Source organism: Haliotis rubra, unplaced genomic scaffold (genome assembly GCF_003918875.1).
Source record: "Haliotis rubra isolate DU_JTF1 unplaced genomic scaffold, ASM391887v1 Scf1184, whole genome shotgun sequence".
NCBI classification, from domain to species: domain Eukaryota; kingdom Metazoa; phylum Mollusca; class Gastropoda; order Lepetellida; family Haliotidae; genus Haliotis; species Haliotis rubra.
Genome location: NW_025765097.1, coordinates 85,412 through 111,175, shown reverse-complemented (window position 1 = coordinate 111,175; position 25,764 = coordinate 85,412). Strand labels below are relative to the sequence as shown.

Genomic DNA, 25,764 nt, shown 5'->3' with positions numbered 1-25,764 from the left:
CAAATGTATTTAAATATAAACATTATATATTTTCCAGAAGAAGAATGGGAATGCAGATCTACCAAAATTTATCTCCTTCATTGTTGCTGTTTTATCACTATTGTATGCATAGCTTTACTCTCTAAAACACAATATAATCGTCGTCTCCATTATCTGACACCTGTGTGTCTAACTATGTGAAAGACTGGTTATTGTGAAAGAACTTCTTTATCCGCAATTTGTAAAAAAAACTCAATGATACATATGCATACAATGTTTTCCGGCTGTTGTCTTCTGAAGTTGATTGCTTTGAAGGTTCTATATATTTTTTTCAATACAGACATGTGGCCAACCTGGTTTGTTTGAACACCAAACACATTCTTCTCCCTTCTTTAATCTAAATCTTTCATCTCCAATGTTTCTTGATCATATTATAAGCTCTATTGCTGGTAATATTCACTTAATCTGCGTCACATAATATACAGTCAAACTATGGCCGAAATAACCTCAAACAAGTTTGATTTTTAGTAATATTAATATTAATATTTACGTAAAAATGGAAAAAAAAGATTGTAACAAAACAAGCCCAGAAACAGATTTCCCCGTGACGTGAACAGGTGTAGGTTAGTTGTCCCGACATGAAATGGATCGCGTACTTTAATCAATAGCCATCTGAAATACATGTCGTCATAATGTGCACTATTTTTTCCTGAAAACGGAAAGTATATTGGAGAATCTGACGCCATGTTCGCATGAGCGCAGCCAACTGTGTTTCTTGTAGTTTCTGTGTGTATGGCAATCACGATCTAATTTACAGTTAACCCTGACAATATTTAGTAGTTTGTGTGGTGTTGGCGGTATGTCTGAACGGAAAGGAAGAATTAGTCTGCTGCAATCCATCCCCACTCCTCTGGAATCGAATCCCAATCTAGCTGTATCCACGGCTGAAGCAGCCAATGTATAAACACACAATGCGGTGTCCGGCTGCTGACGAAGGTGGTAAGACAGCACATAGACAAGTGAGGTATCAAATCATGGCATTCCTAATTTTTCTGCACTCAATATCTGCAGGATTACCATTATAGAGGGTAGGCACACATCGACTTCAGCCTTTCCAGCTGCGGTAATCCCTGTGCTGCACCCACCAAACAATTTTGATATTGGCTTGTCGCTAAATGTAACTAGGCACTGTCTCCTCATTCTGTCTTAATAGATTCCCAATGCAAATCTGCAAACACTTTATATGTTTGGACCAAGTACATACGTTGTGATCAAACAACAAATGCAACATAATTCACTTCCTAAGACATTGGCCTACAAATACGTGCACATAGATTGTGTGTGTTTCATTTAGCAAGTAGAATTAAGCACAATCCTCGTATACATTGTGTCCTTGTGGCACACACACACACAACTAATTCAATACATTCTGACAAGATATTAATGCTGGTTATCTTGGTAGGACATTGGACTAGTTTATTTACAAAAGCTATGACCCACGACTACAATATCAGGTTCCCAGGGTGCATATACTTTCTCATGTCATGGCATGCGTGTTGGGTTTATATGATTCACTGAGTGACTGAACAAGGTCGGACGCTTGCTGTGTCTTCTGCATTAGCACTGACCATCAAGGTGTCAGCATTCGAATATGCTGGGAGGCTTTACACGGAGGATTTTCCAAGTTGCTTCCTTTGTTGCCATATAGTTTGAATATTGCTGAGTGCGGCGTAATACTTAACTCACTCACTCTTGATGATTAGTATAACTCTTGAAAGAACATTTTTTTATATCATGTACCCTTGGTAGAAGAAATAATAATATCAGTCTTGCCGTTTGTGTATGCGGTGAAATAAACCAGAAAATCGGTAAGATAGCGGTACAAATTCTGAGCAGGGAGTTTGGCTCGGAATCGACAAATCACGGTTTTTGAGCCTCCGAAGACGTTGGCTTCCAGAGTACGATTTTTGTGATGTACGTCTCATGTGGTAGGTAAATATATTGGCTAGAAATGCGCGCATGATTTCAAAGTGGGCATTGTTGAATTAGCCATGAAACGAACTTGGTGTTGACCTCGTCACATCCCTTTCCTTTTATATAGGTTAAGACCCTGTCAGTGGCAGTATATACATTGATGCCAATTTGTTGCGTTACAAGCCCCGGTGCATTAAGCATACCAGTTTATTAAAATGTTGACAGCTTTTAGCAACAATCCAGCAATATCGACGCCGTATGCACAAACAGAAGTGTTCAGAATTCTGCAATATTTCCCAATGGTGACGATTTCAAGAATGAAATAGAAAATAGGTTCCCAATACTCGTTGAGGTTTAAAGTGTCAAAAGTTAATATTGTCCATGTTTGGGGGTCTTTTTCAGTAAACGTTAATTCAATGACATTTTCTGATCAATATACATTAGAAATCTATTTCTACTAGAATATAAGTTCATTTTTGCATTCAGGGGTCCGATTCCAAAATAGTTGTTTTTGTCAAAATATCAACAATAAGAAGTTTTGAGAGGCGTCCGAGTATATATCAAACTTGAACACGCATGTTGACTGCTCAGTAGCTGCTGTTCATTCAAAGGAATAATCGTTCAGTTTGTCATTTAGAATAACATCCCTTACTTTCGTCCTTGACTTTCTCAGCGGTGTTTTCACACAAAGTGGCCAATTAGAACGGAAAATAAATTCAGTATTATTTCGTCACGTTTTTGTCAGAGTCGGGAAATCCCCGTGACGTCATTGGGAAACGACCTGCGTTTTCAATCTCCAACGCAAAGTAATTGTTTGTCAGAGCAACAATAAGTATCGAAGCTTTGTACAGCTGTTTCGAAAATGTTATCTTATCTTAAACCTAAGCCATGTTACCTTTGAACGTTTCGAAAATCTAGGCCCTCCTTTGTGGTACATACCCATTAGTACACCCAAAATACCTAAACTATTTCCGAAGGTGACATCATTTGATTTTGGAAATAAGAGTCTGTTGAGTAGGAAAGTGTGTTAAGATCTTTGACAAATTCACTCAGCCTCGAATAATCAACATGCTGCTGGAAAATACAAACAGACCTCACGGTCTTTTGAAAGTCTTTGGTGCAAACAGGATAAATACCCATTTTTTCTTGAATGGTTAGATATTTTAAACAAAAACAGTTTTCACTGAAAAAGAAACTGCTGTTCAAAGTAGTCCATTAGTGTTTTCCCTCCCTTGGTAATGTCGCGTTTTATGATGTGGGCGTGGTGGGCGAGCTGTCTAAGGCGCCATGCTAGTGAACCAGCGAGCTTGAGGTACCGGTATCGAGCCCACCTGTGACCGGGTGTAAAAACCACGGAATCAACTTTGTGTGCAGACTCTTTCAGTGTTGTCACAACCCTTAGTGTACAGTACACAGCAACTTCAGTTAAAAGAACCAACAAATCCGTTGGTAAATGACCAGATGGTGGCAACATGAATACGTGCAAACACCTAGTTGCAGGTACAGCAACGTGCAGTAAACTTAGACAAGTACTGTGACTATGTCTCCCAGTCCACCCAGATGTGAATGGTGTACCTCGTAAGGATGGGAAAGCCACAATAACTTGGTGCGCCTAGTGGTATGATCCCCAGGGAGTTGAGATTGATAATACGATGTGCCGTAGAGATTGACATCCAATGATCGAGGGGAAAAACAACGCCTTGAGCATGTAATAATTACGTGGATATGTCAGCTATATGAAAATCCTATAATAATAATAATGTTAGGACGTCATTCGTGATGCACCTAGTCACCCAGTGAACGCTACAGAGTGTCTCCACGTATATCTAGTCTAGATACATTGTTTCTAACTTTTGATGGACAGTTACATTGTTACATATCAGGCTGAACTCTGAAAAATATTGAATAGAATAACACGTTTATTGAGTTCACGTCATTTCGGGTGCCGTGGTTTCTCGATGTGAATCTCTTCCCATAATCAGCAGTTACCTTCTGCCCCATGAGGTCCCTAACGGGACACCCATCGGCGAGCCTTATAACTGTTTCCGTGATTGTTCCGTGATTACCTCGGCAATACTCTTGAGCCTGTTAAAGAAACGATGAATTCTTTTGCATTTTTACTCATTGACTGAACTATAAGTCATAATCGGAGAACGATTTGACATTAAACGTGAAGGGATATTATTTAAAAAAAGTCTTTCTTCGTTTGATCACGGATGTTATTTTATTTTGTAAAGAAGGCAAATCTGTCTTGCTCCAAATTGTCTCTTTAGTTATCACATGATGTCTAGCATTAACTCTCCGTAATCGTTTTGTGCGGATTCGGCTCAGGCAATTATGTCCATTGAATAGAATGGAATGGAATGAATGGCTGTAAATGTCTAGGGAAAATGATTATACTTACGATTATGATCACCAAAGAGTTTATCGGGAGTTACGGGATCTAGTAGAAACACGATCTAGCTAAAATGTGGTTACTAGATAATTTCAAATTGAAATATAAATGCTAACCTATAACATAATTGTGAATTTAGTGAAAACCACAGATGATCAGAAACTAAGAAACAAATGATATAATATATTGAAACACACAGTTTTAAGTTTTAAAATCAGAAAATGCAATACAGTGGATCTAATACTCCTAAGCAGCAATACATAAGGGATAGTATATTTGCCAGTGCGCTATCGAATGGCCAGATGTAAATGACATGTGTTCCAAAGAGCTGTCATACAGGCACATCCAGGAATACAAACCCGTCATGAAAGGTCTCAAACAACGTTGGAACAGGAAGTCGGTGTTTTCCAAAGTGCATCCAGCCCGTACTGGGCAAGTAGATAAGAAGCAAATCAGGCCCCGAATCGCCATGTTATTACTCTTATATAGGCAAAGGAAGACCTGGTGACATCACGAAACCTTCAAATCAATGTAATCTGTCCTTATCACCAGCAAACAGCCTTGGCAGGTAACTGTATTTTACGACATGACTTCCGCTGCTGACAGGCTCCATGCATTAGCTGCCTCAAGCAATCATTACTACCTTCTTTCAAATCATCTTCAAACTAAATGAACAAAGTACTTTCCATTACGAATGATACTGACTAACACTCACATGACAAAATAAATGCAGGTTTGGTATATGTTAAGTTCATGCAGGTGTGCATGTAAAATAGACTTAACAGCTAAATTGATTCAATGTCTCATGGACGTTTAATGGCAACCGAAGAAAGAAATTATTTTGGAGAACAAGGTCGTGCCACTATTCCCAACGTTCGGAAGCAGACAAGAAAATAACGGGGATCTCCAGTCCATGTCGCTAAATTGATACCTGAACCTGTTTCCAGACTCTCTGCTACTCGTTTCCGCTGCTTTGATGCAAAGGACCATCTGGATCATCTATGCCTTGACATGGTCCTGTTAAGACAATACTCAAATCCCTCCAGGTGGTGGGTGATGGTACGTGGCCTGGGCGTTTCCATTGATGTATGGGGAAGCGTGCACCATTGTTGAAGACTATGCAATCATTTACGTCGGTTGCTTCAGGCGTTAACTCCATGACCACATCATCGGCTTTATATATTATACATCTTGATATACTTGCTACTGGTACCTACGAGCTTTCGCTAAATCGTTGCTGGAATTGACTTCGTTGCTATCTACGTGGCTATGGGAATGCTAGCTGACATCAGATGCTTGATGGCCATTTAGAAGTTAGGTAACATAACAACGTATGGTATGGATTTACAACGATTTTAATATTTACAACACGACGTTTCTGGGCTACTTCTTACCCCTTCAGCATTCACCTGCCGAAGGGGCAAGAGGTATACCAGACACTTCGTGTTGTAAATCCATACCATACGTTCTTATGCTGGCTGTCATGTCAAATGAAATAAAGGACAGCAGTACATCTTCCTTTGCAGATCGACTTCACAAACCTCCAATGCTCTCCTTTCGTCAACACTCTTGTCGAACAGGTGGCATCAGTTAGAAGTCCCTTCCTGTCTCACACTCCGCTTGTCGTTATCCAACCACTGTGATACTGGAGCTGATATAGGTTACATACCAGGGTGCCGTTGTACAAAACGGTCTCAGTAGCAAAATGTTTCTAAATCCCATACTTTAAAATAGATGTACAGTCCTACCAAAACGACTGGTTTGTACATCAGCAGTTGTTAAAATCGCTATCTGATCATTAATTGTTGAATTGCTTACTGTATACTCTGTTCAAACATAAACTGTTTTCCTTGTACGTAGGAACCAATATCGATTCCAAAAATAGGCTACATACATTAATAATTGTGTTTGTGGGTCAGACAATGAAAACTGTTTCCTGACTCGATCGAGACACGACATTAATGGGTTCGACTGATATTTCTTGTAACTTGATTACACCATTATGGAGAACAAAGGTATGGATTGACACAAAAATAGTCAGACATTTGCGACTTTGTCATTAATGTAAGTCGATGCAAGTAGACGCAAACTTATGACATTAATTATACTTTGATATTAGTCGACCATGGCATGAAGTCGCAACTGGTGTTTTGCAGGCGTTGCTTTTACAATTTTCTTCCTGATAGCTAATAGGAAGTGTTACATCAACGGCAACAGTCTGTGTGGTTATGACTCCCCTCTCCAGACATTGAAAAATACAGCAGGCCATATTAAATGATGCTTTGTGTGAATTTAACACCACTTCACCGATATCCCTGTTCGGATTTGTCTGGAAAACCAAATTTATGTGTCTCACCATGTATGATCCTTTTCTAAATACCTCCATAATCGAAGTGAATCATGTTACGTTTTACGAGACTTCTCAGACGATTCTAAGATATGAAGCACATGCAATATCTTCAAACAAACTGATACATTACGATAACATGCACTACTCAAAGAGACTGGGCATCGTGACACACTTGTTCAATACTTTTGTGGCCATTGATGCACGATAAAACACATTATTGGCTGTGCAAATGGGTTGCCCTTCATCGATGTTACTCGTTGTTTGCATTGTGCCTTTGGAATCTGGACTGATAACCATGACAATCAATATAGATTTGACTCGGAGAATGTAAAACATAATAATTACTTAAGCTCCCTCTAACAATCACCTCGTATTTTATCTATATACAAAAACTCACAATCATACTTCAGCATATCTTAAACCTGTTCTTGCAATAATAATATCAATTATACAGTTCAATTATTATAAATATTATAACAGTCCAAAATCAATAGGTATTCATTACATTCATGACCAATAACATTCTCGTTTATAGCCTGGTATCACGATATAGCCAACACATTGCCGATGTGATGTTAAACATTACCTCAATCACTCTATACTATAGCATTATATTGTTGACAGTAAACACCTAAATTTTGGGCAGTACTTTTCCAAGAGAACGTCTTATTACTAACCAACATTAAAAGGTATGATGTAATGGCCCTTTGTATATATGTACACTTTCCCACAGTTATCGTCTACAAAATAAAGATTGGGCACAAAACGGGGATCTCATTGCTTTTACATTAGCAGTGCCTTCACACTGACTGACTGAGTTTGGTTTTACGCCGCTTATAGCAATATTCCAGCAACATCACTGCGGGGGACGCCAGAAATGGGCTTCACACATTGTGCCCATGTGGGGATTCGAACCCGGGTCTTCGGCGTAACGAGCCAACGCTTTAACCATTATGCTACCCCACCGCCCCAGTGCCTTCAGGAGTTATGCTGCCCTTGATCTGGTGAACAAAATTTAATGACGTATATACAGGTCTCATTTGGTCGCTCCACCTCATATTCCTGAAGATGTAGACCTTGAGATCGTAACCAAATGCAAAAGAAATACACAACGCCATTTTAGAAAGTGGTCAAATGTAACATATTACTGAGAAAGTGTAATCCAAAACATAACATATGTTACAAATGCAAAGCCGACAACAATGACGTCCAACTAAATCATCAGGAAGCCGCGTGGTGCGAATATGATGCGACCTTCATAGATGTTATTCGCCGTTAGCTGTGCTTCAGAGGACCTTATTTAACTGTCAATCAGTAGAGTGATATCTAGTCCACGAGTCATTTGTCGGCTAATGCGACCGTTGTGAAGACCTAATTGGTCTCCTAAAACTAAAATAACTCAGAATATTTAAGGCTGATGTGTCACATGAAGCATTCAAATACTCACAGACATTTCATCCTATTACTGTCTTCATGGTGGTCGTTGATCAAGACAATTCTTTTAGAAATAAGCAATTTGGAATTAACGGGGTGTATCTATCTCATTACATTTGAACTGCCAAATGCACGTGATTGCAAATTCTATAGGTGTGGTGTGTCATTAGCGCAGGAATCACGACCACGGACACCAGCGTTAGTTTACTGAGGTAAAGCACCAGTACAGGTATTAGGAGTCATGAGCGGGCGCTTCACGTAGCTGACAGGCTACTGGGGTGACTGAGTCAGTGCACGACTTAAGATTCGCCAATATGTCAGTCAGGGTCGTAATTAAAACAAGTCATATATTGATAATAAATAACGTTCGATTGTAGGCAATCAACAAGGACAATAAAACAACTAGGATATCACAGATATCAATTATAAAACTAGCATCTAACTTTAAAATATATGCACTATACTTAAGGGCGATCACTAACAGATGACCATGGGATTTACAACACTTTTACTTCATGCATGGACCCTATCTGGATTTACATCACCCTTTCAGTCGGTGACGATAGTTAGGATTTTAACCAAAAATGTTTTGTCAAACAGTGGTTGATAAAATATACCTTGAGTCATGTAGACTTACAAGACCCCCTCAGTGGGATAATATGTTTACAGTTTTCAACCCTCATCAACGGTATAAACACAAACAATATCTACCTCATCAAATTGTTCGACCAATACCGAACATATCAGTCAGAATTTGTGTCATAAGTCAATTTCTCTTAAAAAAACAAACAAACAATAATTAAAAAATAGTTATCTCTGTGGTGTAAAAACCAATACAGTTAAGCAGGACATGTTTGACCATGGTTCTCGCTTCACAAGGGAGAAAATGTACAATCTTCACCTTTTAGAAAATAGTCATGAGTGTATATGCTATAACCACCACGGCGTCGTCTTAAAATGACCTCTTCAAGTCGGGACTGATGACCCAAGTAGGTGAAACCGATAGATGGTTTTATAGCACGTAAGTTAGTTATACCTACTTGGGTGTCCCACTTCGTTGGAATAAGATCCGGGATGTACATGTAACCTCTAATAACAGGCTTATCTGTGTATGCTGTCAGGAGTGGTGTCACAGATGTGTTCAGTGTTGAGCATCAGCCATCGTGTTTACAAGAGAGTCCAACATGGCTAGATAAACAAGACGATATGGTATTGGCCAGAAACAAACCCCTTACGCAATTCCATATTCCAATTAAAAGTGGATGTACACGGGGCATGTTATTAAGAGCCTGAAGGCACGAACGAGAGGCAGAGCAAACTATAATTTGTTATATTTAGATTGTACATTGATACAATTCAAAGCTTTTAAAATGGCATTTGCGCCTGCAGTAAAACAGTTATCAGGTATTCTGGACGACAGAGTCTTGGATCCAATTTCAGTGGCGCTAGCAACAGTGTCAGCATCCTTGGAACCATATATAATATTGATTTATAAGTGTTATAAGTGCTCCTTAACTGAACTTATTCTTGTTGATATCGTAGTTGATTTGTGTCAGATTTCTTCTATTAAGATGAAATGAGATCCACCCGTCCCAAGGGAGAGAAGAAAGCAAACGGAAAGGAGATATATTCTCTAGCTCAATGTTCCTATAATAATAAGATAAGATTTCTTATTGTACAGATAATCAGAAAGCCGTGTGCTGGGTAGGGCTCATTAGAATATAGGATGTAAAGATAATATAATAAGGCGATGATATGATGTTCAAAAGTTGGAATAAGTCGTGTGCCTTCAGATCTTCTACAAATAGCGATCCATCAATTGAATCATATAAAAGTTTTGATAGATTGTTAATATTGATGCTAAATAAAGTGACAGGCAAAATACTGCTTTGTGGGATACCTGATGCTGGTTATAATCATCACACGGACTTGGAATTGTTTGCCATTTTCAAACCTGGATATAAATTGAGGCAAAGGGCCTCGCCATTCAAAGTCATGTAAATCTTTTAAATACCGTATTGGCACTTGGTGTCGCGTGCTTTCGCAGACACTGCAATTTGGTAATTATTTATGCATTTTTGATAAATGATTCTAAACGCACTAAACGGTCAATGGTACTTCTGTTCACACATTGCATATCAGCAAGTAGATTGATTGGTTCCAAGTACTAAACTAATCGATTATTGGTCATGCGTTCCATAGTTTTGCAAACGCAGCTTGATAGTGAACTGGTTAATAATTTTAAGGATCGATATGATACGTCCATGTTTAGGTATTGGGACAATAATAGAATCATACCACGATGAAGTAATTTCTAAATTTATTCAAATTGTCTACCATGTCAAGGACGGCGAAGGAAATAATTTAAAGTCTTTTTGCCTTGCCTTCCGAGCTTGTTTGCAGTCACCGATGAGCCATGGTTTTCAAATGTGTGGAATGACAGAGGACCTAGGGCTACACTCGTCAGCTGTTATTCAATTTAACAGAAAACATTTTATAGCATTGGGAACGTCCATAAACAGTTCAGGTGAAAGGTTGATAGAATACAGCGTTTCATACAAAGGCGAGTAAACATTTTTACAATTCCATGTAGAACATGGAGGAACATCAGATGGTTACAGTTTTTAGTATTGTAGGAGAGTGGTCACTTCCACCATTCAAATTCATTTAACAGATTTGGGTCTGTCAATGACAAGTCAGGAGCCGAATAAGTTCACAAGCCTGGATGTAAATACCAACATTATATATACATAAAGACTTTTACCTTTAGTTTTGGTCCACTCCAGATTGGGTTTTGACCATCAAATCACACATGATTACGCAGTGTCTTGGGAGTTGATCATAGAAATCCGCCTGCTGGATAGATGAAGAAGGCGAATGTACAGTGAGCATAGCGTAAGTAAGTCGCAAAGTAAGTCGCACTGCAATGGCTGGGAAATTTGTTTTGAGTGTTACATGGCTTGAATGACATCATTCCTCACAAGGATTGATCCTCCCGTGTCCCTATCAAACCGGAGCTTCGTGTAAAAGTATCTTTCGGCTTTTGATGTACTTGGTTAAGCAATTCCACTGTATAATATGCAAAGAAACTAGTACTTCGGAGGGTTCATTGGGAACTACCCCTTGCCTTCTTTGAGGGCGACAGGCGATGTGCCCTGTTTTGGCTGTTTTCTAATAAGGATCCGAACTTACTGAAGAGTTGGATTTTGTTTTAAGAACCTTTGAGGCTCTGCCACCTTCACAACTTTGTGAAGATTCACATCTAGAATTTATTTTGGTTGTAGCTTTTTCTTGTCTATTTGTTCGAGATTGAGGTTTTGATGTTGACTGTTGGGATTTCTCCTGGGTTAAAAAGGGAATGTTTGATCAAAAGTTGACTCTGGAAGTACTTCTGCACTTTGCATAATACGTTTTGACCCATGTCAGGTTTGTTTAACGACTTGCAGATGATATAAGTTGGCTACTTTAGCGGTTGTATCAGACGATGTTCTGTCTATGGAAGCATACTGTTTCTTCAAGTTGAGATCTTTGGACAGGTTTTGTGGCATCTGCATAACTAATGTTTTGGGTGAATTGTAATTTGTTAGTCACCATTTGCTGTTAACAAGTCGGACTGTCTTGAGAGAAAGATTAGTGATCACCTACGCAGTTGGTACATTTTGTATAAAAAATTACTATCACAATCTTCTGTTTTATGTTTCTTCTCACCGCAGTGAGCACACACGGCAGACAATGCGCAAATATTCACAACATGACCGTACGTTTCGCATTTGAAGCATCTGAGAGGATTTAGAATGTAGGTGTCATCAACACTGATGTCACAGTAACCTGCCTTTAGTTATTTTGGAGCATTTGGAGATGGAAATGAAAACAAGCATGTGTTTATTGGAATGGCTTCGTTGTTTTAACGGGCTGTAAAACGCTCAACGTATGTCAAGTATGTGTCGTGCGTAAGTCACGTTTGATGTTTAAGTTTGATCAGCCGAGCAGAGTATCGGGAACAGTCTGTGGGTCTCCGAATCTAGGATACTCATGATACACTCGAGCAGAAAACTTCATGTTTCTACAAGTTGGCACATGAGCCATCTTGACATACGAATCACAGCAAATAAAATAATAATATAATTATGAAGGTACAACTTAAAACTGACTGAAAAGATCATGTCATCATTTTGATAAATTTCGTTCAATATTATGAAGTTGTAGCACAGGGCTTGTCATGGCCAGCCGTGGCATATTTGGCCAACGAACGTTATTCCTGGAACCAGTGCCCTCATGTAGCAGGATCCCGTTTTCCAACAGGCGTGGAACACACGGCAGACAGGTTGCCAGGGCTGTGAACCTATGCTACCCTGGGTCTACAAGGGGGAAAAGCTATTAGCGTTACCCATCACTCACCAGAAGAATGTTCAGACTTGCCGGTTTGATTAAGTAAGAACCATAGAAAGAAATAGGTCAGTTAAATGTTTATCACACCTGACATTCCCTACATAAGTAGTGAGAAATACATTTTGTTGTTGTGGTTTTTAGTATTGTCTGGATTAATATTTCTAATTCCAAGACGATGCTTAGTTTGTATGCCAGAAACAAATCATGCAAGACATTAAGAGCATCTCTCGGGTCATCGATCTGTCGTCAAATTGATTCCGCTGATTATATAGGCAACAATTACATTTGACGATTTTTCTTGAAACGAATACCTTTACATGCAAGTTCTGATTGCTCTTGGGAACTTGATATTCCCTTCATTCGATCCGGTGGTTGCAAAAACACCTCGCCTTCTTGTGTTCGTGACGTAGGTACATGCTTACATGCTCGTTATTGGTCCTGTACTGGCATACAGTTTATCGATTGTTCAGGGACTTGTTGCATATGCTTAAACATGTCTACGAGATCAGGCCTGTCTGTGATATTGTGAAGCTAGGTAGTTACACTCAATCACAATGAGGTTAATTCTGTTCCTTCCCTTCATGAATTAACATCAGCCGATGCTGACAACTGATGCTTCTCCTGACGCAGCTCTTGAGAACCAATTATCGTCATAAACCGACCTGTAACCTGATTTTTTTATCAAACTAAATATATTAGTTAAAGATTACCTTGTGTGCACTTTTGGGAGATCGCTTGTTGCAAGCTTGTAATATTTCCGCATGTAGATTTCTTCGAGTCTCATATTTACCGAAAATGTGTTTTGTCGATGTCATCTTGGACATTTGGACAACCTGAAAGCCATTCCAGCAACCTGTTGTTTGTTACCATCAATTTAACAAAATGTGAGCCATATTTATCAATGTCTTTCAGTGGCATTTAGAAGTTGTACATTGATGTCCAAGGTATTTTTATGTGTTAAACTTCTTTTTAATTTCTCTCACGACGTTTCGAGACCATTCCAGGTCCCTTCATCAGGTGAACTGGCAGTTAGGACTATGACGTCGTCACTATGATGTCATAACTTAACTATGACGTCACAATGCAAGTGACATCACAGTACACTAGGGATGAACTTTAGATAAAAGAAAAAACGAGTCTACTATTCTTTTTGGAAAGCCTGCTATCAAGTAACCTTTGTGTAATTAGCAGTTGTTGTGTATTGACAATTCAACTTTCAACTCTATTATTTAGCATGAATTTTCATCATTATGTAATTAACCCCCTGGGTGCCACAGGGACATGTCCTTCCCCTTCAACCCTCACTTTGAAAATATCACACGCACACAAATACACTTCGCAGTTTCGAATTCTGCGGGAAATTTCCTGTTCCTTGATACCATCCACTATTATTTTAGACAAAGGTAAAGTGATGAAAATGACCTTTCAAAATAGGCTTAATCGAAAATGTCGCCATTTTTGACACAGTGCGAAATAGCAATTCACAGCGTAATTTCCTGTAGGTTTTGAAATGTGAAAATCGGATAATTACTGGGAGTATTGAATTTCAAAAATAACATATTCATGATCACCGATATCAGTTTTACATGAAATCGCTAATGATAATTCTGAAACGTTGCCGATAAATCTAGAATCGGTTGGGATGTTTTCGACAATACACTTACACGAACGCCGTAGAGCGCTTTCCGCCATATTGGATAGTGTTTACAAAATCACGTTTCGCGAAGGCCGGAATTGAGACGCCGATTACATCATTTATATTTCATATTCAGCTTCGAAAAATGCATCACTGAATTCCCCATACATTTTAGAATCAAATTGCAACTGGTCTTTGTCACCAATACCAACTGTCTAGATAAAATGAGACGAAACATATGGGGTGTGAAAACGAACGCTGTGCTCGAAAGGCTGCGCTGGTTCGAAATGTAAACAAAGACAAATTCCAATTTTACACTGCGTAGCATTTTCTGAAATTTTCCAACATTCATCCGTTTATTCATTGCTTGCAATGGCTCAATACCTTTGTGATATGCATGGAAAGAGTATCGTAGCAAGAAATAGGAAATTATAAATAGATACAATGCAATGATTTGATAATTCATAAAGAAATTGTCAAAATTTCCGTGCAGCGTGACGCAAAATCACGCAGAACGACAACGGTAATTATCTGCATTTCTGGCTTCTTCTCCTACTTATAATGAAAACGATAAAAACATATAACAATACACAGATAGTCAGAATCATTCTGATTACTTACATATTTATGTACAAACGATCCCTGAATCAATGGAAGGGTCCTCGCAAAATCCTGTGTACCCTTGTCAGCAAAGCCGCCATTTTGTAAGAAATCGATCATCGGTAGTGATGTCATACGTCAACACTGTTGTACATATTAGGCAATTTCTTTGAGGTGAAGGTCGGTTGAACACAACCGCCCAATCCTTCCGATTACACTGTCAGTAATATGATGTATATTTTGCGTATAGTTCAGAAAGTTTTTCATGAAATGGACTTCAGTTTCTACATTTAGCCTTGTTCAATATCATATCACACCTGCATATAGGGTTTACGGTGTTTTATTTTTTGAAAGGTTTTGATTGTTTGAATAATAATTACATAAGAAATTGGCACATTTAGTGCAATACACCATATTCTAAACCTTTACACAAGTGTTAGAAGATCAAATGTAGCCATAACTGCAACTACTTTAGTTCCTATGATGTACAATATTCAATGCATTTGGACTAATATTGCAGTTTCATATGAACAGGTTAATGAACGGCGATTTAATTGAACCTTATAAGTAAAACTGATAATATTAATGAAAATGATTTATATATGTTATGAAATGTATATGCACATATATTTAAAGGAATTGTCTTGTTCATGCATATTGTTGGGTTGTTTTATAGACAAAACAATGATGTATATTGATTGGCCAGGTGCGCGTTTGTCGGAAACGTTTTATGATTCACTATCATTGTATTCGATAATATAATCAACTCATATTCGATTAAAACATATTGTGATGACAGGATATCAAACTCTAACTATATTCATACGAAAATTGTTTAAAAATGTATAAGGCATGTCATGTCTTAATTTGGACAAATCTTACATCCATATTCTATCTTATAGTTCCATATATAAAAAGCTATGTTTTTGCATCTTTCATAGCATACTTATGAAGAGAAATAGCTAAATAATCATAAACAAAGAAAATTCTTATCCCAAACAAAATAATCGGGTGTTGTGAAATATCATTTTTCATTTACGTTAAATTGATGCCAAACAAGGTGCGTGTGTTGCTCACAATAAGATACACAGTCATACCGTCTTATTGTTGATATATTCAGGACACTATCTAAATGGTAAAATCAGCCATTTTATGTTTTGTCTAAAGAGTGTTAAATTCTGACATAGAAGCCGAGACCTTTTATACAATTAATGGAAATTAGGTGAGATATATACTAATCAGCAAACCAATGTCGTCGGAAAATGCATAAAACAAGAAATGACGTCAACTAAAATGTTGTAATATTTTCAGTAATTGCCTTACATTTGAAGATATGGCTAGTACTCTGGTAATAACGATGCAAAATTAGTCAAAATACATCTACACAAACAGGAGAATTTGGGAATCTAAGAACTACCTTATATATCGGATAGGGCCATCCAAATCGCTATTATGTGCTTTCACATGTAGTACGTTGTCATCTTTTCTTATAAATTGTGAAACGACCAAAGCGTATCCGCTCACATTGGAGAACTTTGAATTGGAATAGTTTGGTTCACCGTGAACAAAAAATAACGAAAATATAGCGTCCGTATCCACAACAAATTCTCTCCATGTGGTCTGAGTTACATTGACCTAGTATTGAGCATAACTGAGTTATACCCCCTTATCATTATACGTGTATTACCTCTTTGTCGTCGTTTGACGTCATAGAAGAAAATCCATTTTTGACATTTATTGCGAGTCATTTGTAATGTTGAGCGTATAACGTTATGCATAAGCACATAAACCCAATTCATATACAATTATGTCGTTCAGATATCAGGCTGTATTTTCTTCGCTCACACTTTCTGTAAAGATGCCACATTAAAAAATTCGTAGCACAGTGCTTTTATCGGTGCGCCATAAAAAGCGGAGAAATTTACTGTTTTTTAACGCATAACAAACTTTGGACAACATTTAGCAGTGTCTATTTCTCAAACCGCCGAGGTAGTTGCACTTATATTTACACCAACGGATAAGAAATTTATAATTCTACATTTCTGTGTAATTTTATAGCCGTGCGTAGATCCAGGACCACGCGAGCGCAATTCTCGCACAACGTTCACTTTTCAAACCGTATGAAAATTGGCGCCTGAAAAAAAACTCGGCATCCAGGGGGTTAACTCTTCAAACTCACTTGTACAGTACTCTCCCTAGTATACTGTGATGTCACTTGCATTGTGACGTCATAACTCAGTTATGACGTCATAGTGACGACGTCATAGTCCTAACTGCCAGTTCACCTGATGAAGGGACCTGGAATGGTCTCGAAACGTTGTGAGAGAAATTAAAAAGAAGTTTAATCCATAAAAATATCTTGGACATATTTATAAAGTTGGTTAATTACCTTATGATTACTTAATTATATAAAGTTTGTATTCTAATATACTCGTGAAGGTCCGGGTTAGAATGAACCTTCAGTAACCCATGCTTGTCGTAAGAGGCGACTAACGGGATTGGGTGGTCAGGGTCGCTGGCTTGGTTGACACATGTCATCTGTTCCCAATTGCGGAGATCTATGCTCATGATGTTGATCACTGGATTGTCTGGTCCAGACTCGATTATTTACAGACCTCCGCCATATAGCTGGAATATTGCTGAGTGCGGCGTAAAACTAAACTAAACTCACTCACTCACTTGTATTCCCATTATCACTGATTGTTATTAATAATAACTTGCGGTTATACTCTTGCTCTTGCGGTCTACCATCGTTTGCCGAAAATGACTATTCTTGAAATCAGAAAGATGGCAAGTGCTTTATACATATCACGGTCATGGAAATGTAAAGATATGTTATTTAGCAGAATTATAAGGTTACCTGAAGCACTGCCCACGCTAAATTCGGATTTGGAAGCCAATACTCAATTCTTTTTACATAACGGTGTATCGACCCTAAGTATTAAAATAGACCCTTTGTCTGTTTCACGGATGCTTTTCACCCAGTATATTGTGATATTTGTAACTATCCATTGTTTTAACATTTTACTATTGAAAATTACAATGATCAACTTGGAGGTCGTCAAAACATAAGAGGCGGTTGTTAACAACCAACCGATCAGAAAGTAGCATTACCAGGTTTCTGGTAGAGTTGAACTTTGGAACTCTCAGAAATAAGTACAAATTTATAGGAGTACAATATGACTAATATTACAGTTTCCCTTCAGTACTGTTGACAGCTTGTCATAAGATGTTAATGGTAGATGAAGCCATAGAGATGGAGATCCTGGTTATAATTAGCGCTGATTCTGCATTCCTACGGGAAGTGCCCCAAACGCTTGACAGCATATTACCCCAGTTTACGGATCGGTGTGTATTAACATTTCATTATCAGCCCCCTGGGGACTATACAGTCCAATATGCCTGTCATACTGTAATAGGTTATCAATTACATTAACACCTCACGCTACCGGGTACCCTGTCTGATGAAGCAGACACCAAGCAATAATCAGCCTGTGGTTACAATTGTTTTCATCGTTCCAATATTGTCCATAGACAGTGTATGCTTCATAACGTTCATAAAATACACCACTACGTCCATCAAACTATCTCCTGGGCAGGATTTCAAGATGCAACCCGATGTAAGACCAGATGTTAAATGCGTATGTTGATCGTGGCAACTAGTTTATAAGCAACCTGCATCCTGTGAATCTCATGTTGGTGGGTTTAATCGTTACTTTGGGCTTTCCTTCTTCATTAAACAGACCATTAGGGTATATACCTGAAATAGAAAGCGCCTATAAACCCAACTCATTATCATATCTGTTGAACCAAAGTACCTGTAAGTATGTAAGTGTAATTTACCACAGAACCATAGAAATACCATAGAAATGCGCTTGAAGATATACCATAGAAGATATGATACAGGTCACCAGGAAAAGCTTGTCTTGTTAAGATACATTGTGAAATATGACATTGTAATGACGACTTGTAGGATATTAAAAGACTCCAACTTATAACTCTCTGTCCATAGTGATTGCAAATGTTGCTTAATGTTACTTAAGTTCAGTTTCATTAAAACATATTTTACAAGATTTAAATGAAACGAATCTCGGGAAGGAATATTAAGTGTTAGTATTTATAATATTTAAGAAACCTTATTATTAATTTTTAGCTATTCTTAAAAACACTTTTCGAACTCGTTAAAATACGTCCCTTCAAGGCATATGATTTCAATAATAATGGGTTCCTTGGGGGATTCATTACCGTTAGCACATGCGAGCGTGTTCATAATGTTCCTTTACGTCGCCTTAATAACGTATGTTATTTCCTTAATCCCCTTTGCTCGTACCTCGAGCAAAATAATTTACATTTCGATTTCAGAAACGGACTCAAATGACTTCAATGTTTTTTAAAACTCTATTTACAATTCAGTTGTCAATCTAATTCAGCAAAGGGTGTGTTCTCTGCACATATCAAATTGAGGCACTTATTTCACAACCTGATGTAACCCAAGAATCTCTGTGCAATTATTCTAATGTATCAATGTGAACCCTGATTTCATCGGAGAAGTCTTAAACAGCTGGTCATCAAATGGCACAAAGTAAGGAAATGTTGGTAATTAATTTTGCAATAACATATTGTTTCTGAGTGAGCTGTAAACCAAGAAGTTACGACGAGATGATGTTTCAGGTACGAACAATTTGAAGTCTCTTGTTTCTCATGTTCCTTGTACGAAAGGATGTATACATTTGTCAGCCTTTAACACTGTTCATGCCAGTTCACGGCACCAACCTATAGAGAATAGAACTGCGTGCTCAAAATTAAATTTACTTCAATAGAAAGTGTATCTCAACCGCAGATTTAACCATATGTCATTGCATAAAAATAAATCTCATATCATTCATATCATATTACATATTTGAAAAATGTCTCTTGTTGACCAGTTGTAAATGTTCACTGTTGAATTGAAGGAAATTATCACTAGAATCGTTTATATGTCAAACTAATGCAAAACGTCAACTCTAGAATATCACCAGTCTCGATTTTCTGTCAGATTTCATTAAGCGGATAAAGATATATAGCGGTGATACTTTTATATATGGCTATATGATGACATTAGGGGGTTGTGAAAGGTTGAACATATTCTTACCATTAGAGATTATATCGATGGCTCTTTCAAAATGCGTTGACAAATCATATCAGGCTACAGAGGGATGGTGATGGTGAAGAGGTCTTGTGTCAAACACCCCAGTGATATAACCGCCAGGAGTCTATTTAGATCGCGCATGCAGACTACCTCATGTCACTGATAGATATGTGATAATGGTATTTACTGGTCCTTAGCATTAGGATCTATTTGGTAAACTACGGTTACAACGGACTCAGAGGGACCAAGAACTGTAGTTCACTGAAACAGTGATTCGTTACGCACATTTCAACTGAACTATACAGCAAGTGGCCAGGGTGTCGTTATACAAAGCAATCTTAGCGCTAAGGTGACCGTAGCTCCCATACCTTAACATAGACTTAAGGTAGTCTTAGCGCTAAGGTTCTTTTGTACAACGGCATCCTGGTCGTCAGTTAGTTATAAACGTACTTTACCGTAGTATGTTGTTTAACAGTTACAATAAATCCAAATCATTGTTTTCTACAGATCTTCAGACAGGATCACATACAAATCATCCCTTCTAATTGAATTCTGCCCTGTATACACGCATACTGATATACTATCTATCTCACTTACATTGAGCATTGAGTTTCCTTATTAGATAACGTTGATAAGGTTATTTCTCGGATAACTCCTAACTTTACATTTCATCTGTGGAAAGCTAATAACGGAGACAGAAGCTGCATGATCAGGATATTACGTTGCAAATACCAGGCCTTGCTGCACAAAACAGTCAGAGCACTATCGGAAGTCAATACACTTGAATATGGCTACAAGAAAATGTTGGCCCGTCGTGCAGTCATGCCTCATGTCGATATTGGACGTTCGCTGATTTTGTCTTGAGTGAATTGCGGTCCGTATCTTTTTCGTCGCTCAACACAAATACCAACATCAATACAATTTTCGGCAGAAGATTAAAAGTACTTGGCGGTGGTTCACCTGAGGCTATACATGTACATGAGTGCCTAGATGGAATTGTTTTCTCCCCATTGACAGTGGATGGTGATCTGGTGGTTAGATTGTAGGTTTTAGTTTTCAGGGCTATTGTAGTTCATATTGTAGTTGAATGGCTTAGTTATATCTGACGTTTTCAGAATGTCAAGTTTAGTTTTAGAATGCCAATATGAAAATATCTGTTTGGACTCAACTCATCGACCAGTAAGCATGCGATCTTCATACTGATAAATAGGATGAAACATGTGCGGAGTACAGAATCCGAGACACACTCACAACAGCTAAAGGTATTGTCCCTTTGGAGCCAGCATACACGATGTATCACTATCAACTTTAGACATACCACACTGGTGTTGAAGATGATGTTCAGATGTTTTTCGTCACATGCGGAGATAGTGATGTGTTAAAAACAATTGCAATATATATGCTTGTTTTTTTGTAGGTACGTCGATGACAATAATCCTCCTGTTGGCAAGTCTCAACAGCTGCACTAATCCCTGGATTTACCTGTGCTTCAGCGGAAGATTATGTGGAAAAGTAGAGCGCCGTATGTCTCGCTCATGGACACAAACCACGCAGGTTACCCACACATATGACTCAGAAAGTAGATCCAGACATTCAAACTATGATATATCACCCCACACGTCACGTGACATCAGTCCCTGGGCAAGGACATCCATGACTAGTTCGTGTTAGGACATAACATCTATGAAAACACGACGAACCCTTCCTTACCCGGGACCCTTGGGGCCATGAATGATTTTCTGAGCTGCCAGTTTTTCCGACAAGCATTGAGCTGAAAGATTGACATTGCATTTGACAACTGCGTGATGTAACGTTAAAACAAGCTTAATATGGTAACACAAATATGTGTACAAGAAATGGTTCATGCATCAATTGTCTTAACAAATACGCGCACGTTTACCTAGCTTTACTACGGGTATTTGTAAACAGAAAACTATTCTTAGGCTGGGGACTGAAACAATTCTTATCTCATCCAACAATTCGATCTTCGTGTTAGATGAACACAGATGAAGAATTGTTGCAGGAACTGTGTCTTAACAATATGTCAACGCAATGTAGTCCTTAAGAGAGAATGAGGTTTCGCTCAGTGGGCAATGACGTGTTTCCATTATGGCTATTGGAAGAGACTTGCAAGATATCTGTTTAAACTTAAGTGTAATTAATAGCACACTCTACCATACGGACTAGATGTATTGTTGTGTTATGATGGTATCTTTTGTTCTGTTTTGAGGATGAAACAGAACACATCTACGTTTGTTAACAAGCGGACCCAAATCCCCAAAACAGTATAATGATACCTTTAGATGCATTGTCTTTTGGGGAGTTCACACTTATGTTTGTAGATATTTTGTTGGCAAGCGAGTGACAAAGTTTCCACGATTTACATAAATAGCGAATTATTATCAATAACCGATTCTCGGCTAATTGATAATTTCAACAAAACTATTTGGTTTTTGAAAGGATATGCTCATATCCATATATGGATCACAATGAATATGTTATGTAAATGTGGTACATTAGTTATGAGCTTTTAACATATTTCCTGTTTTATGTGTTTCAAACTATCCCTTTCCCATTGTATTTGATAGATACGAAGTATGTAAGCTGACGACCTTGTTACCTGTACAATAACATATTTTGACCACTGTCCACTGAGGATGGGGTTTTTGTGACTACCTATGGTGTTACGTTCAGTTAAATGGTCTTCTGTAAAAGTGGAAATAGTAGCATATTTGATTAATTGTGGTAGGAATTAAAAGTGTCCATGTTTAATTTTAAAGGATTGCATAAAAAACATACTTTGTCGAACAACGTATACATCCTTATTTAACACTCATGGAAACACGAAATGTTTAAGATTTTGTGGTATACAAAATCTGCAAAATGTACACGCTACATCCAGTTCACAAGCGTTAGTTAGATCCCTGAATGACATATCAGCCCGTGTATACCACGTGACTAAGCACAGGATAATCGCATAATCGCGTGTTTGTTGTCTTTACTATGTTACAATAAATCAACATCTTTCAAGAAGGCATATCATGCCGCTGTGTCATTGGTTTGAAATCCTTAGCTACACCTCCGCAAGTATGCTGCCTTACTTACTTCTACACTCAATTGTATCCCTTAGTGACGTTCATGTACTGCATACACATCCGTTTTTATAACGTCTTAACGCAATTCCATAAATATACACTTTATGAATACAAATACAATTTCTACTCACCAACATTTTTACATCAAAAAGCATTACCTTGCCGTAGTAAAGCATCTATTTGCACAATCATATCCCACGGGGTATAATCCCAAAACTGGCAGTATCCAGATGACGTAATTAGGGAGATGTTATAATCCACTGCCAGAAATGGGACATACAGATATCGCACTGCCAGAAATGCCGCTTGCACAGCCGATGGTACATAGTCACCGATATGTGCACGGAGACTTAATTAGTTAATTACTCCAAACTCCCATACCCACCGTCGTATTTTTTAAGTTGGTTGCAACGGGCATGTTATACTTGAATGCTCAAAGGCTATTACTGCAAAAGGGCACCAATATGAATGTTTTAACAGACAAAACGCCCGACTGACCGTATGCCGCCTGACATGTCGGTCAGTCCTCTAAATATCAAGCTTCTTCTCCTTATAATCGATGTATTGTATTGAGTCCAACCTTAACAGATACTTTTAATACATATTTGTTGTTTTGTTATCTCTGTTAAAGCCATTTGCACTAAATCAATAGCGCTGTTAACGACCGTTACGATCTGTCCGTCTGACGGCATGTGTGTCCGATTAGCTTTCAAGGTCACAATTTCCATACTGGTCTTCAATTTACATTTATGAATGCATTAAAGAATTGTTAATAAAAATATTACTCTTTTGTGCACCCTCTATGTTTTCACCTTTAAAAATTACCAACAGATTATAAACACATGCATAGAATATGAGTTGCTGTAACGAGTTTTGCAAACATTTAAAGTCTAAAATAATGTTGAATATTGATGTTAGAGGTATTGCAGAGTCTTTCCGAGTTACAGATTTCACGAACAGATGCCGTTAATTAGATAAGTTGATGACATTTTTCATTTTTGTTAAATTTTGTTAAATGTGAGATTACTGCCATGACAATGGTGTTTTGATGCTCAAAGTAAACTGTTTAAGTGCTGTCTTCATCTACATATATCTGTCTGTTACTTAATGTCACCTCCTCGATGTGTTGTTTCAATTGTTGATGAATAAACTTTTATTAATGTGAATTCGTTTTGTTTTGCACACGTGTTGGGATGTGAAGGCAGACATCGACACATCGAGGTATTGTGTAGATCTCTGGTTTCGTTAAGTCGAATGAATATGGACAATTTCTGAATGCGTCGAATGCTTTACAAATAGGAGCTTTTCATTCCAGGAAAATTCGATTCATCAATAATATCATTACTGATCGTTATTTTTTTAGTTGACAGGATAAAAATAGGGAAACCACAAAAAAACGAATTTGTCATGGTTCTAATCACATTGTCATGGTGAGGGATGAATGTTGAAAACACAACACTTTGTGAAACAAGTTCATGTACTGAGTGATAAATCAACCAACCGATTACTCAAACGCTTGTATGGATTTGATAAATGTGCGCAGCGCAAAATGTGAAGCAGGATTTAAAGCATTAAGGGTCTTAACCGAAATAATCAATTAAGAAATTGCTTTTTTGCGTAGACATTTTTTAGACTTTTCAGTCAAGAAATCCAGGTATTATAGGGAAATAGTGAATTCCAACTTTGTCAGGGCTGTTCAAAGAATTATGAATATTTTATATTTTGACACAAACATATAGTCTGCTGCACAAATTAGTTCAGTTCTATAGCCGTTAAAATATGGTCTAGATAAGCCAGGTGAATCGTTATATCCTGCTATTTCTTGTGCATTGTCATATCTCCTGCTATTCTTTTGCCATCGTTAAATCCTTCTATTTCTTGTCCTTTATTGTGTCTTGCTATTCCTTGTCTATCGGTATATCCTATTCCTTGTAAAATTGGTATGCCCTGCTATTCCTTGTCCATCGGTATATCCTATTCCTTGTAAAATTGGTATGCCCTGCTATTCCTTGTCCATCGTTAAGTCCTGCTATTCCTTGTCCATCGATATGTCCTGCTATTCCTTGTCCATCGTTAAGTCCTGCTATTCCTTGTCCATCGTTAAATCCTACTATTCCTTGTCCATCGTTAAATCCTGCTATTCCTTGTCCATAGTTAAATCCTGCTATTCCTCGTCCACCGTTAAGTCCTGCTATTCCTTATCCATCGTTAAATCCTGCTATTCCTTGTCCATCGTTAAGTCCTACTATTCCTTGTCCATAGTTAAATCCTGCTATTCCTTGTCCATAGTTAAATCCTGCTATTCCTCGTCCACCGTTAAGTCCTGCTATTCCTTGTCCATCGATATGTCCTGCTATTCCTTGTCCATCGTTAAGTCCTGCTATTCCTTGTCCATCGTTAAATCCTGCTATTCCTTGTCCATCGTTAAATCCTGCTATTCCTTGTCCATAATTAAATCCTGCTATTCCTCGTCCACCGTTAAGTCCTGCTATTCCTTATCCATCGTTAAATCCTGCTATTCCTTGTCCATCGTTAAGTCCTACTATTCCTTGTCCATAGTTAAATCCTGCTATTCCTTGTCCATAGTTAAATCCTGCTATTCCTCGTCCACCGTTAAGTCCTGCTATTCCTTATCCATCGTTAAATCCTGCTATTCCTTGTCCATCGTGAAGTCCTGCTATTACTTGTCAAGCGGTATGTCCTGCTGTTCCTTGTCCATTGATATGTCCTGCTATTTCTTGTCCATCAGTATGTCCTATTCTGTGTAAATTGGTACGCTCTGCT

At 38.0% G+C, this 25,764-nt stretch overlaps 1 protein-coding gene across 1 annotated transcript in view; it reads left to right on the top strand.

Annotated features, from left to right (window-relative positions):
- Positions 1–24,142, top strand: part of LOC124259839 (isotocin receptor-like) — a 28,979-nt gene extending 4,837 nt beyond the window's left edge. The window contains exon 2 of the mRNA XM_046694053.1: positions 21,303–24,142. Coding sequence (XP_046550009.1) covers positions 21,303–21,556 — 254 coding nt within the window. The 3' untranslated portion in view covers positions 21,557–24,142. The remainder of the gene's footprint in view (positions 1–21,302) is intronic.
- Positions 24,143–25,764: the final 1,622 nt, after the last annotated feature.